General features: G+C 38.5%; 1 protein-coding gene across 1 annotated transcript in view; it reads right to left on the bottom strand.

Moving 5' to 3' along the window:
- The window catches only part of TMEM245 (transmembrane protein 245), a gene marked incomplete at its 5' end in the record, with an annotated part of 79,123 nt that overhangs the window by 21,671 nt on the left and 40,073 nt on the right, over window positions 1–17,379 (bottom strand). Inside the window, 3 exons of the mRNA XM_084280184.1 lie at window positions 2,496–2,641; window positions 9,286–9,408; window positions 16,346–16,477. Of these exons, the coding sequence (XP_084136310.1) occupies window positions 2,496–2,641; window positions 9,286–9,408; window positions 16,346–16,477 (401 nt within the window). The remainder of the gene's footprint in view (window positions 1–2,495; window positions 2,642–9,285; window positions 9,409–16,345; window positions 16,478–17,379) is intronic.

Raw genomic sequence — 17,379 nt, 5'->3', positions numbered from 1 at the left:
AGTCTATAACTGGGACCAGTAGAGTTCAACATTCTTGTCAGCGACATGGACAGTGGTAGTGAGTGCACCCTCAGCAGCTGGACAACAGCTTTAAGTTAAGGGATTTATTCAGCTACACCATTTATTTGTGGGGAAGAGTAGCAAAGTATCACACTGGACTGTATCCATGTTACCTAGTGCTTTTCATGACACATTTTAAGGAAAAGAATAACAGAAGAGATAGACTACATGGAAGAATAATTTTTTCTTGTCATTTCATCCATGAGCAACAGGGATGTTACTGCATCTCTTGCCAGGAGGATCCCTGCCCTCTGGACAGGACTAATTAGACACAGTCTTAGCTTGTGCATGTACTATGTTCTGTTGGAGAGCGATGGCAGCTGTTACAGAGCTGGTGAATTTTGAGTTTTATAATTTGATCTTTCTATACTTTTGGTCACAGTGTCTTTTGAGGCTTAGTTCATGTTATGTAATGCTATGACAGTCTAATCATAAAAGTGACTACGGAATTTTCATTATTCATGAAACAGTAGGAACCCTTTCCCGCCACCCTACCACCAAGCATTAACGTCCCTTTTTGCCTGTCTTTTGCAGATGAGGTGAACAAGCCATTTTTAGGTTCCTACTCCTCTAGCAACAACTCATCTCTGAAATCAAAGGATAACTGCTACTTTGTGATAAAAGAAATGGCTGGGCATCTATAAACTCACGGGACTCTGTTACTATACTCTTCATATTTATATTCTGAAGATGACAGTAGGAATGCAAGCCAGTCTAGAAGCATTGTATCTTTATGTACAACTGAGCAAAAGACAGAACTTTGGAAAATCTCAGAAGCAGCACTCAAAAGAGCTCATATAAGGCGCCAATTACAAGCTACTGCAAACAAGTGAATTCAGGCTACCTTGGTAAATGCACAGACTGAGTTCCCTTACATACAACAAGCAGCTTCACATTCCATAATATCCCAAAATTGGCTTTTTCTCATTGTATTTGCAGTTACTGATGCATATTGGCTCTTTCCTACTCATTTTCCTGTGGCTCCTCAAACGTTATTTTCTTTCTTTTCACGATTCCGAACTCAAATAGCTTGAGTCACTTGTGTCACAGACCTAAAAAACTAAAATTGCATCTAACACAATCCTCCATGCAGAGTATCCATAACCAGAGAAGTCATATTCTATTTCTTGACACTCTTCCCCTGTACCAAGGGTTAATGAGAACCATCTGAGACAAGCTTCAGTTTCTAAATCTGCTTTCATTCTTCTGAAGTGAAAGAACTGAGGTATTAACCATGTCATCAATTAAAGCTCAACAGCAGTCACTGAAGAGAAGGGCTATTAAATTTTTGGCGGAATTCCAAATTGTTCTCTACCTGAATTGTCTTTTCATTTTGAATGGCTACAGCAGTCATCAGTGTCAAGTTCTCACACAGCATGATCAAACCTTCTCATTGTTAAGATGTACTCCAGTAACAGAGAATGCTCACTTGTAAAGTACACCTAAGAACAATGGCAGACACTTGGCAGTGAGTTTGGAAAGCAGTTTAAATACAACACGGATTTGTCTATTCATGTTTTGTATTGTATGCACAAGATGACACACAAAGCAGTGGTGTAAGAGACAAGGGCTGTATAGAATTGTGTATGGAGTCTGTTTACTTTGCCCAGCCCATCAACACTTCTGAAAAAGTGAGGTATGACTTCAATGCCCTATTTAAAACCCATTTATTACACTACCAACATGTTAGAATTTCAAGCTCCTAACAGGTGAAGTCTGACAGTTTCCCATGTCTGTGATGAATGAAATGCATCACTGTACAATCACAAAAATGTCTTTATTCTGGTATCTCAGTGAACTGTATTTAAAACCACAAAAACCCTCCTTCAATTGCTCTCGTAGTTTACGGGTGAAAGGCAAGAATGGTAACTAAGCACTCTGGAGGTGCAGTGCAGTAGTGTCTTAAGTGGGATGAGAGTGCTCCCCTGTCATTCCCTTTGGTGTAATCTGGTTCAGAGAAACCATGAAGTAGATTTCTTTCAGATGAAACTGAACTGGAAAATGCACTCCAGAAGCATATCAAATACACTCCAGCTGCAAACAGGTACTTAGTCCCCAAGATTAGACTAAAAATAGTTTAAACTAAGTAACTCTGAAATGTGTACAGCACGGATCTCAGGCCCTCCACCTCAAGTGTTTCGCTGTTACCAACCTGCTCCTGCTGTGCTGTTGCATTAATGGGTTAGGGATGTCACAGGCACACTGGTTTTATACAATACCAGTATTCACCACAGCACAGAACTCTCAAACTTTTTTTTTTGGTAAGTCCAATCAAATTCCTCTTATAACAACCAAGGGGGGGAAAGTCATCAATGAAGGTTCTGGAAAATCTTTTGAGAATTGCAACTCGTCTCTGAAACACAAGCTGCTGCAATTGCAAAGTCTTGGCAGTTGAACATCAAATTGAGAAAAAGAAAAAGGAATCAACAACATACCTTATTGCTTCCTCCACAGACTGGCCAACTATGTTTGAGGAGGGACCTGGCTGAGACAAAGGTGTCAGGCTTATCACCCACTTTACTGGCTTGTAGTACTCATCACTGGAACTCAACAGGTAAAACAGCGTGGTCAGAAAAATCACCTGCAAAACATATTGGAGTTTTAAACTGAAAGACAATAATTACTGTCCAGGACTACAGCATGCAGCTATGCTCCTGATACTGAACTTCACTGAAAAAGCACAAAATACAATTCCACAGGCTTGGATTTAGAGAAACAGAGAGCTAGAAGAATAATTTTCTCCCCTTTTCTACAAAGGATTTAAAAGCTACAGCTAAACATTGTAAAACTTTGAACCCTTCCCAAAGTCACATCTAGATCAAACTAGAATACTGTTTGTCAACTAGATCAACATTCCAGGGCTTCTTCCCAGGATGCTTAGCAGATCAAAGACTTGCTGAATAGTAACATCTATTCTTAAAAAGCCCAAACAGATCAAACAACAACAAACGGCAAACCCAAACCCCACCAAATAAATCAGAGTGGTCTCAAGAGTCATTATGCAGCTGGATGCAAGATATGGATTAAAAATGCACAAAAAGAAAATTTCTGGTTATTTATTAGCCTGGCAATCCTGACTAATATTCCTTCTATTAGATGATGAGTCTTAGCAGAAGTGATGGTAGTTCCATTGTTTCAGTTTAAAGACCAAAAAAATACAATCCCTCTTTTGCTGTTAGTGGGCTCAGCAACTTCTTGGGCTAAGCATACATCATAGAAAGGTGTCCAGATTGAAACAGAATACCTTAAACTGAGAAAGTCCATTCTGTATGCTTCAGTGGTAAACTATGGCTTATATTTGCTTCATCTGCAAGCCTTAGATCTTTTTCCTTTGTTCCCAAGATTAAAAAGAATTCTTTCTCTTTCTGTATTTCCAACCTACTCGTGTGCTAGAATAAACCACATCTTAATATTTTGATATGCCGAACAGCCTGACCTCCCGAAGTCTGACTTCCAGGTGTTTTATGCAGTCTGCAGACACCTCATGCCCTTTCCTGCATTCTCTCTGAACACACTCAGAAAGGAAAAACGCGGCCAGCACAACACGCAGTATTTCATTACCAGTCTCAAGAATACTATACACTCATCTCTATTCCTTATTCTGTTCTACACAGTGATACGTTGCTACTACTTCCCTTCCTCAACTGTTCACCTACCGTGACACCTTCCCTCCCTTTCCAAAATGTCCTATGTGTAGGCTGTATTCCATCTTCCCAGGTGCACAACTCACACCTTAGGCAATGAAGAAACTATCTACTAAAACACGTCATGACATCAGCATTTTTAAACAACACATTGTTAACATTCAGATTGAGAACATAAAAAACCCCAACCCCGAAACAAAATCACAGGACCCCTCCCAACACAACTGAATTAGGCCTTGGCTTAACAGGAAACAATCTGGTGCCAGTAGCAGGATCAGCTATCTTTTGTTACTATTTCAAATGAGTAAGTCTTAAAACTCGGATCAGATTTTAGCATCCTTTGCAATGCTGCAAGTATGGTTGGTTATGGTTGATAGGGCCTGCCATTTCTCCTAAGCCACTGTCGTATTTCCCAATTTTGCTACAAACTCCCTATACTGAAATAGCATCCAGGTGGCATTTTGTCTTCATTCCACTGGGTCCTCACTACAGCTCCTCCTTGCAGCGTAGTTTTCAACACAGAAAGCAGCGTATTGCGCCAAGTACAATATCCACTCATCCTGACACTCACAAAACGCAAAACGAAAAGAACAGCTCCACTGGATCTTGTTTAATTGGGACAGCTTCAGTGAACTCCTGAAGACTTTGCCCTTTGAAAAGAACACAGCAGCCAGGGAATGAGGAAAGTAACTGCAGCAAACAGGCAAAGCCCGATTCCCTCTGGCATGAGAAAACGTCCAGGGCTGACTTGAGGCAGGCTGTGAATAAGAGCTGGGGACTAGTTAAAAGTGGCAAGATGCACAATACTTGTACTGACTGGAAAATAATTGTCCTTCCCCAGCATTTACAGAAAAACCCTGTTTTCTTAGGGAGCAAGAGCACACACCAACACATACCCGTCTCTCCCTGTCCCACCTGAACTGTAGAAGCCAAAGTGACAGCTGGAGTTTAACAACAATGGAAGAAAATGGTGTTAAACTGAACCCACTGGCTAGGAAAACAGACAAACCTAAGTCAATTTCTTTTAAGACAAGATGCATGTGACCACAGGACCATACTAAATGAACTGAATTTTACATTATCTGCATTCTGGGAAGTTAATGTATTTGCTTTAGCAGTAGATACAGAAACGTAAAAAGAAGCAGTAGTCACAAAATACCCTAATTTATTATCAAGTGGCTTGCTGACTCTTCGAATGAATAGAATAGCCTCAGTACTACATTCAGCAGCAAAAAGATGTCCTACTCTATGCCAGCTGGAGTCTAAAAGTTTTCAGATCTCTATTACAGAATATCTGAGATTTAAGACATTACCTAAAATCAACAATTCAAGATCCTGCTGATGACTATGAAAAAGAATTCACCAAAAATAAAATAAGACTAGGGGGGAACCCTTCCCCTGCCAGAGGGTTGGAGCTAGATGATCTTCGAGTTCCATTCCAACCCAACACATTGTATGATATTTTATTGTTAAACAATTAATGGATTATTGTTTCTTGCTGTAGACCAAAACATTATAATAATGTAATTTGAGCAGGGATAGACTGAATTCAAGGATAAAGCTACAGGTAAACACTCCATAATAATTCAGCATTCCCACATATATTAAGAAACAGATTACTTAACTGCTTGTTGTTTGTCCTATAGACTTGTGAAATATTTTTGTATCTGTCTTTCATACTCAAATTTCAGGCCAAAAGCTTTGTTCTTGGCTTTTCTTCTGGCTGTGGTGGGGTTTCCCCCCACCCCTTATTTTTCTTTTACAGCATCAAAAACTTGCTTATTTCCTGCAGGGCTGTAGATGCCCATCAGCCAAATGGGCAGGGCACCTTTCAACCTTTGTAACAGAGTATGAGCAGAGCATATGTATGTGTACATATATATACACACATACACAGAGAGAAGCAGATATATATACACATACATGTGTGTGTGTGCAGATAGGAACTTGTATTCCGAAGTGAATTAGAAGTGGCATTCTTGTAAGTAATGATCATAAAAGTGTATTCTGATCCTCAACAGACATTTGAAAACTGATCATTAGTTACAACTTTAACTGGATCACGGACAGATGTGCCAGTGAATGCTTTTATGGAAGATTTATTTTTCAAAAAGAAGGTTCTGAACAGCATCCACTATTTCTACCTTTTAAAGCATAATTTTAAAAACCATTTATCAAAATAATATTCACTTTTTTGTTTGTTATTTCAAGATGACTAAAGCTGCACTGACATGTATATAGTTAAAAAGCCAACCACTTCAGGAGTTATCTTACTGGAAAACATATTAGCTTATGCCACTTCAAGCTACTAAACATTCTGTAGCAACTAAGAATCCTGTAAAATGCAAAATTAAGAGTACAGTTAAAGCTGAAGTAGTGTTTTTTTCAAAACATTTCTACTTAGACAAAATTAAAAAGAATTTTTTTTTTCTCTGTAAATGAAACAGAAGGTAAAACCTAAACCCAACACTTCCCTTAGCAGCCCATTAAATGTATCTTTTGTCAAAACACAGATAGGGCATTTTCAAGGGAGTCATTTCTTTCAGCTGACACTGCTGGCTAGACCACAGCAACCCGCAAGATGTGCTCAAATGCTGCCTACCTAGTTTTAGGGTTCAGTCCAATGAAACTAAAAATTCTGTTGCAAAACTGCAAAGAAGATACTGGGCCAGGTAGCAAAGATGCAGCATAAAGAAACAATGGCAAATCCTGAAACTGTTTGTTTTCACAATCAAATTGAACTCTATACAAAAGCTCCTGTTCCTTACTGGAGAGTAGTGAGTTTTCCCAGCAAACCATGAACTTCCTAATTCAAGACTTTCCAAAAGAGCAGAAAACCAGCTCATTCTGAAATCTCAGCTTAAAGAAAAACTAAACTGCTAGAGATATCCACCCTTAGAAAGCAAATTATTGACAAAACCCACCCCATCCCCCCAAACAAAAACAAACAAACAAAAAATCCCCCCAAAACCAAACACACCACTTGCTAGAGCAAAAGACGTTATGTATGCTTTGAGATCCCAGAAGAACAAGAAGTGTAAAGGTCACTTGGGGTCCTTCTCCTCATCACTTGGAAGGTATTTTCCTTTAGCTCTGAAGGAATGAACGTGAATAGCAGGCAAATCTAAGAGCAACATAGTACCAAATGGCACATCACAAAAGTTAAGAAAGGCCCAGTAGTTTATCCTAAGGTCACATACGGATTTTTTCTGCTTATTGCACTGAACTGTTGCAGCAGACAGAGGGGAAGAAAAAAAAGGCACTGCAAAAAATTAAGTAGTTGTATTATTTCTACCTGAACTCCACAATAGCTTGAGTTAAAATATTTTTCTATGACAACTTAATGTTCAACTAAACTGTCACAACAACTAGCGTTTCCATTTACTTTTGCCCCAAATAATGGGCTGTATTATTTCCTGAATATCCTGCATTTAAGTCCTTTCTCTTTCAGTCATAACCTGTTAACAAACACTCTTAACACTATTGGAAGAAGTTCCATTAAGTTACCTTTCGTTATTTTAAGAAAACCTGTTTAGCTTTTGTAGAAAGAGCCTTTGCAAAGGACTTTCATAAAGATGAGAAACTATGCCCCTGAACAGACACAGCAGCCTATGAAATATACAATGCAAATGAGACAGTGGCATAGCACTCTCCCACAGGGTTTAACAGCATTAATAACTACTCTTCAGGTAGATGTACAGATTTTAAATGGCTTCAAGAGGTAGTTCATACAGTTATGAGACTGCTGACACTTCCATATGGCATCTTATGAGCACAGGAATAGAGGCAAGCGTGTCCCTTTACTCTGGCACCCTGGAAGTACAGTTAACAGGACAAAGTTGTTCAGTGGGGTTTTTTTGCCTTATTTCTTAAAGTATTTTAAATTTCTCAGTTCTGCTGTTTGCATTTCACAGGCTACAGTTACCAAGAATCTACAGAAAGAACCGACATATGCATTAAAACAAATCTTTCCTACATATCTGAGATTACTAGGAGTGCAGGATGGAAGCACGTGGTCAAGTGCAAGAAACCAAGAGTGCAGGACTGATGTGTTTTGGCAGGGGGAGCTTTATGAGGCCATTTCAAGTAATATGTTCAACCTACAACGGAAGTGGAAGAAACAGAGCAGCCTTTAGTGCACCTAATCTTTAGAAGAATTCAGAGCACAGCAATACCCCAACTAGCTCTGCTAATCCAGCTGACTGCACAGTGACCCAGCAAGTGGCAGGACCCTGCTGACAGACAGAAAGGCAGGACCATACATCACAGCAACAGCCTGTAATGAACTTGGTATAAGCCATTAGGCATCTAGAGCTAAATTTTGTGTCTGAGCAATGAAAGCACTGCAATCATCCACAATTATTATCCGAACCTGTCATTTTTAAGTATATTAACTTCTCAGACACTGTTTTCAATGTGTCATCACGGCTGAAGTTGTGGACTAAGGAAGAAAAGAAATGAAATACTCCCATGCAATCTTTTCTTTACAAGCTGAAAGACGACTAGAGAACAACAAAATAAAGTGGCAGTGATTTTCTTCGGTTCAAGACAGCCATTCCATTAAGTCTTATTGTGATCTGTTCTTTATCTTAAATATTGAAGAGATTTCACACAGCTGCCTTCAAATGTTGTGAAACACTGTTTCGGTTTTGCAGTTTTGTCTACAAAGACATCCCTCCTGAGCAAGCATCAGTGAACACAATGAAGTTAAACTGGCAAAACACTTCATTTTCTAAAAAATGTTTTTGAATCCTGAACTAAAATACAGGACATAAATTTCAGTCAAGCTTCCAAAATCCATATTTGTCTACTTAAAACAAGGAAGGAAAAGTCTCAGGCCAGCCAGATTTTTATTTTGATTTTAAGTAACAACTGTCACAGTACATGAGAAAAAAAGATGTTACCTCTACGGTTATAAATTACTCCACACAGCTGTGGCATTTATAAACAAAAGAAACATCTAGCTCACATAAAACACTATGAAATAATACATCCTTTAAAGAAAATACCTTTAATAAAAAGGTTTTGGAGATGACTACTTAGTGTGGGCAGTAACTAACTTTGTGTAGGAAGTATTCCGCAATTAAGAGCTCACAGAGGTTACATAAAAACAGTGCAATAACCCCCTCACACAGATTTGCTGAATACACTTCATTAAAAAAAGAGAATGTAAGGTAATGCTTGCAGAATAAATACTTTTGCTGACACTTCCCTCTAACAGTTTCTCGACTCTGAGGGCACTGGCTTACTTAAGGATGTGCTTACAAGGACATACCATAAGATTTCAGTAGTTATGTAGGATATCGCTAGTTACAGCTCAGCATCTTCAAGGCCAGAAACAAGAGTCTTCCATGAACAGAGTGGCAGGAATACTGTCAGCTCCTCAGTGTGAGAGTTACACAAATCCTACCCTTTGCCTAGAATGTCCCCATAACAACAGATCTGAAGGCTGAAAAATCTTCAAGACTGATATGAGATAAGGTCAGCAGATGTTTTCAATGCTTCGGGCTTGGATTTTCATTGTTACAGCACGTACAGTTAGTTTCCTACAGACCATGTAAACCCATGGCATACTACTCACCACTGAAAGCACAAAATTGAGAAGGGCTGTCCCACTATGGAAGAGGATTGTCACCAGCGTTGTAACTGTAGTGAACAAGAGGCTCACGTTGCGACTCATCACTATCCACAGAGACTCCAGGATCTGGAAAAGGAAGCAGAAGCAAAGACAAAGTCAGGCACTGGATGGTATTAGCTAGGACAGAGAACTGCTTTCACAGTGATTCATCTCTATCAAGCCATGCAAAGATGACTGTTAAAAAAACCCAAACAAAATACCCAACACAACCAAACAACACTCATATTCCCTCACTCCTAAATTACAGTAGGTACTATGAAGTGAATGTGTCTATTTATCAAAATACAAGTTTCTAGGTTTTAGAATTTTTCTCACAATACTCAAAACCATGTCATTATGCAAAATTGCAAGAAATCTAGATGCTGTGACACTTGTTTATTGTGATTAGCGTTGCCATAAGTTGAAAGCAGATCTTCTCTTGGAAAACTCATCTTTTCAAAAGCAGAGATGCTAAAACAAAAAAACCAAGGAGTAACATCACAAGGTAGAAATAAATCTGAAGAGAGCTTCAAATCAAGTAACAGGATTATGAGCGTAGTAAGTACTTTTAAAAAATTTTATGACAATGAGATGCATAATTCTTATAACATATGCAGACAAGTATACAAGCTGTGATTTTCAGTAGAGATGCATCAGTTAGTCAAGCAACTATGGAAAACAGATCAAACGATGCTAGACTATCTATTAAATTTTGTACTGTTTTAGGGAACTGATTGCTTATTAGTTACAGAAAGTAAAGAGTAGGTTTGAGACATGCCTTTAAACATGTAATTCCCACTGCAGCCAAATTAGTTTATATACAGATTCTGATACATCAATCTGAATAGGGCAGCAACTTCATGAGACGTTAAAGACGTCACCGCACTGTACGTGGAAGCATCACACAATGCACAGCAGCTTCCCAACAAGTATTTAATTCACAAGGAATCATCAAATCACAAAGGCTGGAAAAGACCTCCAGGATGGAGGCCCTTATCCCTGAAGATACTCAAGGTCAGGCTTGATGATGCTTTGAGAGACCTGATCTAGTGAAGATGTCCCTGCTGACTGCAGGGGGGTTGGACTGGATGGCCTCTAAAAGGTCCCTTCCAACCTAACACATTCTATGAACGTCTAGTCCAACCATCCCCCTACCACCTATACTGCTAAGTAAACCATGTCCTTAAGTAGCCCATCCAACCTTTCCTTAATACTATTTGTCAGATTCAAACATATGAAAGAAGCAATCAAAAAGCCGTAACTCTTTGAGACAAATTAACATAACCAGAAGAACTGTAAAAGGTCTCCAGGTTCAAAGCTGTAAGTGAACACTTCAGAACTAGCAACAGTCACTTTTGGTTTAATGAGTATCTTAATCAATTAAGGTGTATTGAAATAAAATCAAAACCCAAAGTCCCAAAACAAAAAATCCAACAGCTGGCATACCTAGAACAGACAAAGAAGTGTGGGTAGTGTGGCTGATGTTCCTTTGAAACTGAGTGAAATATATAGAAGATAATTTATTAAGCATAAATTTGGGAGGGAATAACTGCTGGGGGAAGTGACAGGGAATTACAACACATAATAAAACCAGAAAGATCTCCTTAGTTCATGCTTCCTATTATTTAATGGGAATTATTAATTTTAAGGCTCATCTTTTGAACAGATATATTAGTCTCTCTTGAGAATCTGAGTGAGGTTAGAAGTGATCATTCTGCTGAAAAACACTCCTCCTCTGGTACTTGTCCCCCTTCTTCTGTGGATTAAGAATTCCTTCTGGGGGTGCAGCAGTGGTATAAATTCATTAATTCACCAGGTAACTTTATGTAATGTACATTATGCTATGCAGACTGCAAACACAAAAGACAGCAATTTTTGAAGGAACAGTGTGCACCCAAGGCAGAGGCCTTTCAGTTGGTACTCATTAAAAGTACTGCTACTGCTAGTAACAGGCCATAAGTTGGATGCTGACTGTGCAAGGCTCCGGCCCCAGACGTTTAAGGCTTTTACTAGAACTTGGCACGTGAGCAGAGGAACTTGGTGCCACAAGCTTGGTGCCTCCTGTTACGAAGTGGAGTTTAACCACTGAACAGCAGCAAAGGCCTTGAACATAGGGACACAGATCGAAAACAAAGGCCCCTGAAAAATAAGCAGTTCCTTGAAGAAGGCGGCATTGAAGACACACAACCTGAAGAGCTAGGAAAAAAACTGCTTTTGCTTTAAGCAAATACAGTAGCAACTAAGAAAGGGGGAGGGGAGAACCCCAGAACAAAACAGACAAGCAACAGGATAAAGCCCCTGCCACAACCTGGAAAGGTAGTGCCTCTCCAAGTATCATACAGCATATAGCTCAGAGCAGAGGTCAAGGGTGGGCATCATCCAAAAACTAGAAACACCTTATAAAAAGACATGGTAAGATGTCACAAAAATCAATATACACACGTGCTTACACCTCAGAGTTCGTTACACCATTTGATTTTCAAAGCATACTGCAGCTGAGTTAATCAGCTCAGTTACTATGCCTGAACAATTGCTAACACCTTGCCAGCTAAGACCAGTACTCCAAAACACAACTACATGTGAATATTTATGCAATAATTATACTTTTAATATTACTGTTATTAAATAACTGAAAACCACACCTTTTCCCCCAAAACAGTATTTGGTAATTAGCCTTAAGAGATCAGTGTTTAAAAGAGCTAAGAAATCAGGAAATCACTCCAAAAATCAGGACTCCCTTACACATCATGCTGATGTATCACCATCGGCATCTTGCACTGTGCCTTTCCAATCTCTAATGGGCAAGAAATCAAAATTGCACTTGATGTTCTTAGCTATACAAGGTGCCCTACTGGCCACTTAAACTGGCCAATACCTGAAAGCAAGGTTTACAAGTCATTTGACCAAAACAAGTTCTTTGCTGAGAACTTCAATTCAAAAACCTTCTGGAAGCCAGGTAAATTTATGTACTTAATCTGACTCTAGAGATCATTAACAGGTTTAGAAAGGGAATAAAACTGGAAACAATTAAGGACTAGGAGAAACACCTTGTCCTTCTGTATATTGTTAATATTTGGGTTTTTCTGTTTTTCTGTATCATCCTGACAATTCAAAAGCGACAGCCAACTGAACAAGATCATAATCCTTTCAGGTAAAAGGCCAGCGATGGACTTTGTGAAGAAAATTACAGTATGTACAAGATCAAGGGCCTCCTGCTCCAATGAAATCTGACTTCCAAATAAATGGTTACCCGTAAAGATCTGTGTTATCGTTTTCAGGCTCCACAGCTTATTTTTCAAAAAACATTTCTGCTTGACCTTTACATGAAACAGCATGAGAAAAAGGACAATCCTTCACCATCATGTCTTTGACTTCCTGATGGTAGAAAAATCAACTTCACTAAAAATCTGCATCAGGTTGAATTTCACCTAGAGTGAAAAAAACCCAGCACCCATTACGAAGAGAATACCAAACCTCTGAAGCCTTACCTTACTAGAAAAAAAAATCCCACCAAAAAACCCAGTTGATTTATTACCAAAGAAAGGACTTTATTAACTACTTGTTTAGGAGATTACGAAGAAATTCCCAGGACCAGAGAAAAACATTAGGATATAAGGTAACTCAGTCAAGTATCTGAGAAACTGACTTGATTTGGAACACACAGCTCAGTCATGCTAAAGGCACGGATAGAGAAACCTGACTGAGCTGAAGCTTGCTGTGTACCTTTTAAGGGAAGGTCTTCTGTCTTCTTGTCTGTGAAATTTCTGAATGAGATACAGGCTGCTGGTGCAATGATGAATATGCTTGTGCAAGAAGCAAAAAAGATCAACTTAAGGAGACATTAGCAGTGTCTCATATACTTTCAAGGGAGCTTATAGTGATCATTCAGATTTAGCTGGCAGCCATTTACTTTTTCAAGGTTTCAAGCCTCCCAAGGAATGGAGAAAAAAGGTATGAATGGAAAACCAGGTGAGTGGGGAAGGAATGAGGCTTTTTTTTTTTATTGTTCAGAAATTAAAGCTTAATAGTCCAGCAGTGTATTGCATATTTCACTCACCTGAAAAAAACTACCTTGAAATAGAGCACAGGGTGCAAAATTTGAAGCATAAGTGAGGATTCACTCTAGTTGTCTCCCCAAACTATGAATAGGATGATATGAACCCCACTTCAGAAACACATCACTGGATAAACTGGTTTATAATGCTACTGCTTCTAAAGAATATTTGAAACATCCAAAGCTAGAAGGCAGCAGTGTTGCTAACACCAAAGCTTTTAGAAAAAGAAGCAAAGGGATGACTTGAAAAAGCTTATCTTCAAATTAAATCTTCAGGCAATTTACAAGTTTGTATAGTGAGTTACTTTAAAATTAAGGTCTGTCTACAGCAAGCTAGAGCTAAATATAATGAACAGCGTTGGTTTTGGAGGGTTTTTTTTTTATGGGATGTGTGTATAGAAGTCTTCTTTGCTTTATCTGATACTTGAAGTAATGAATCAATGCATATTGTTACAAATTAAATGAATGCCAGTGATTCCCCAGCACAGCTACAGTAGAGATTTAATTATATACTTTCAAGTCAATATTAGAGTTTGTTCTACTACAGAGTAAGTCTGAAGTTAGACACTTGCATCTGTCTTTTTTCTTATAGCAAACGCTCTTTCTCTTACTAAGGAGGATGAACAGTTCCTATGATTTCCATCAATGGAAAAGAGCTTATCTAATGGGATTGTGACACTGTCAAACAGCTGTATTTTCAGAGAATACAGAATCATCTGTACTATTCTGAAGTATTTCAGAAAGTCAAGGGGCTGGCAAGGCAGTTATTCTATAGTAAACTCTCACATCAATAGATACATACGGATTAATTATGTGCAAATAGTGTAATCTTAGTTTATTCTTTACCAAAAGTGGAAGAAATCTCACTATGGCTGCATATCCATACACACTTCTTTATAGTTATCTCATTATATTCAAATTGTTTATATTTTACAAAACTGTCAAAGGGGTTTTGGGACTGTATCATGATTTGTTATATTCTCAAGAACTGCAGGTTAGCATTGATTTCAAGTGTTCAAATGCAGAAGCATCCTACAGTTTGAATTAGTGTCAACATACTTAAACTCCCCTCCCCAGTCCTCACCATACACACCACATTCAACCAAAAAAATTCAACCCAAAGTCCCACAAAACTGCAAACAACCCCCCCAATCAGAAACAAAATTTCTACCTTAATGAAAAAATAAACAGAACAACCTCCCTCAAAGGCACCCACATGATTTAAAACATCCATCCTGCCTGATTCAGTACCGCCATTCTAATAAATCCAAGAGAAAGAGGATCATGTTCTGATAAAAACATAAATCCTGAATACAGTGTCTGTTGTATCCTAGGGCAGGGAAGCAACTTTCTTACGAACACCAGACCAGTTAAAACTATCCTTATTTTCATCATCTCCACACTTTAATGGCCTAAATAAGCACAGAAATCAGATTTTCATCCATTTTAGATTTGAAATATCAGTGTGAGCAATATTTATGCAAATTGTTAGGGAGGAGCAAGCCAGCAAAGAACACGCTACCCGGTAAGGACGTGAAAGTCAGGGTTCAGAGCTATATACTATGCTGACTGGTTTATAGTCTGTCATTAGGGACGTGAGTGTATGGAGAAAAGGGACAGGTGTTTCCCCACAGTGGATCAGTAACGAGTTCATGGAAATAAACAGGAAAGCAAGTCAACTTACTGGCCCTTTTTCCCCCTGAACTTCTAAACCAGATTTTAGAACTGAAGCAAAGCATGCTAGCTAGATGAAAAGCTCATTTTTAATGTATTTCAGCCTTAAATATTTATTCTCTCTACACTATTTCCTGCATTATTCTAGCCCATTTAGATCACTGAAGCACACTTGCCATGGTTTCTGAGCACTGTGCAGCAATGCTGTAAATGACACAGCTAGCACCTATCGCATACTTTCTCTTCCTTTTCTCCCTCTTGCCCAGAAGGAAACTCCACATTGATTTCAAATCATGATGTGTTGTGCACTTTTGTAACTGCCTCAGGCATGCATGGTCCACACTGAGAAGGTAGCCAGCAGGTATCACTGTTAACTGAAAAAAATGTTCACTGTAATGAGTTCCTCTCAACTTTGACTCACGTCTTCTATGATATCAACTGTAACCATTTAAGCAGCATTGAGGGATGACAGAAGAAGCAAATCTGCTCATCCCTCGAGACCAGGAACTGCCTTCAGGCAAATCCTGGCTTTAATTCCATACACAGAAATGCTGTTTTGCACATTAGGCATAAATATTTTTGATAAATGGAAAATAGTAACTTGAAGATACTTCCAGTTTATGACAATAGCTCAAGTCAAAGATGAACTAAACCAGGGACTGAGTCTGTATATTAAGCATTTATGTATATTAAACAGACTTAATTTTTAAGAGAAATGTAGTTGTTTCAGTTTGGATTGCTTTCAATGATTTTGCTTTTTCTTCTCATGAGGTGAAAGGTCCAGTGCATTAATTTAGGAATTCACCCAGTGTAAAATATTAATTTCATTCTCCACAGAGCTTTCATAAAAGAAGAGAAAAATAAGCTGCTTTCAACCCAATGAATAATAATTTGAGGGGGGGGGGGGGGAAAGTAGGACTATAAAAAAAAGTTGTAATTTTACTTTCACAACCTCTTGGTCAATAGTTTCCTCAATTATAACCTAGACTAATTGGTCTCTCTTCAAAAAAGAAAAGACTACATAATATAAAGGAATTAAAACCAGCTTGCAGGTGACACAGGCAATCCTGTAGTAACATTCTATCTCAAGAACAACTCTGGAAGCTAGTTTTAATGAAGATGCTGAAATCAGGAGTACTTCATAATCACAACCAGTTCTGATTCCAGTATGGCTATGTACTTGAATGCATAACCTTAGTGTATATGTACTTGAGTGCACAACCTTAGTGTTAGTCTAAGGAGTAATTGTTATCAATTTGAAACGAGATCAGTTTGGTAACAGGGGTAAATACATACCGAAAGAAACGTTTCAATGTTATCGTGAACAAATGAGGCCACATCTTGCCAGTCCAGAATATCACCAAGCCAGCTGTTCTGACGGTTTATGTGCCATTTGTGTCCTTTGTGTCTTCCAGAATGCGTTACATTCTTAAAGAGGGACAGAGACATAAAGAAAAGAGATATTTGCATGTTGTACAGATATGAGAATGTCAGTGTCTAATGTTTTCTTAACAAGGAACAGATCCAACATGCATTTAAATACTCAGAGATGCTTTAACTGGCATCAAAAATACCTGGAAGTACTCTGTACACAGGCAAAAATAAAATCTGAAAAAAAAAAATATTCCATACAATTACAGTTCTGTATACTGCACTCACTCACCTCAGTTAAATATTAGCTTTCCTGCTTGACTGATGCAATGGTACCTATCTTGCTCTTTATGAAAGCACAGAAGAAAGAGGTAGTGTTTCAGTTCCTGCCTACACAATTTACTGTTTGCAACATACAACTTTTCCTCCTGGCCAGGGAGGAGGTATTATAAATTTAGCACAATGTCAGTGTTGCATATATCTTTGACCAGTTTGGATCACTTGTACTGGCTGTGTCCCCTCCCAGCTTCTTGTGATAATTAATTGTGTCCTAGCCCAAAACCAAGACACCTATCACACAACTGAATCACACGATTTTCACCTCACATGATACTACTTGATTTGGTCTGGGGCTGTGACAAGTCTGTAAGCAACACTAAGTAAACCTGTTGACTAAAACAGATCTCACCCTAATCTTTAATAATCAAGAGACTTTGAGTTCTCAGCTCTGATGTTTACCTAAGTTTCCCACTACTGCTGTGAGAACTGTCTAAAAACTTTTAACCTTACTGTCATTTTGAAGGTGGTTGGTATCTTTTTAAGCATACACATCAAGTAGTATTCCAAGTGAAGTCCCTTCACTGATTTATCTAAGAGCATTAAATTTTCTGCTTATTACTAATTCTCACTAGATGCATTATTACACTTCATGCAAAATTAGCAATGTTCTTTAACACTCC

This window comes from Gallinula chloropus, assembly GCF_964237585.1.
Source record: "Gallinula chloropus genome assembly, chromosome: 2".
In the NCBI taxonomy this organism is placed as follows: Eukaryota; Metazoa; Chordata; class Aves; order Gruiformes; family Rallidae; genus Gallinula; species Gallinula chloropus.
This window is presented reverse-complemented; position numbering and strand designations above follow the sequence as displayed.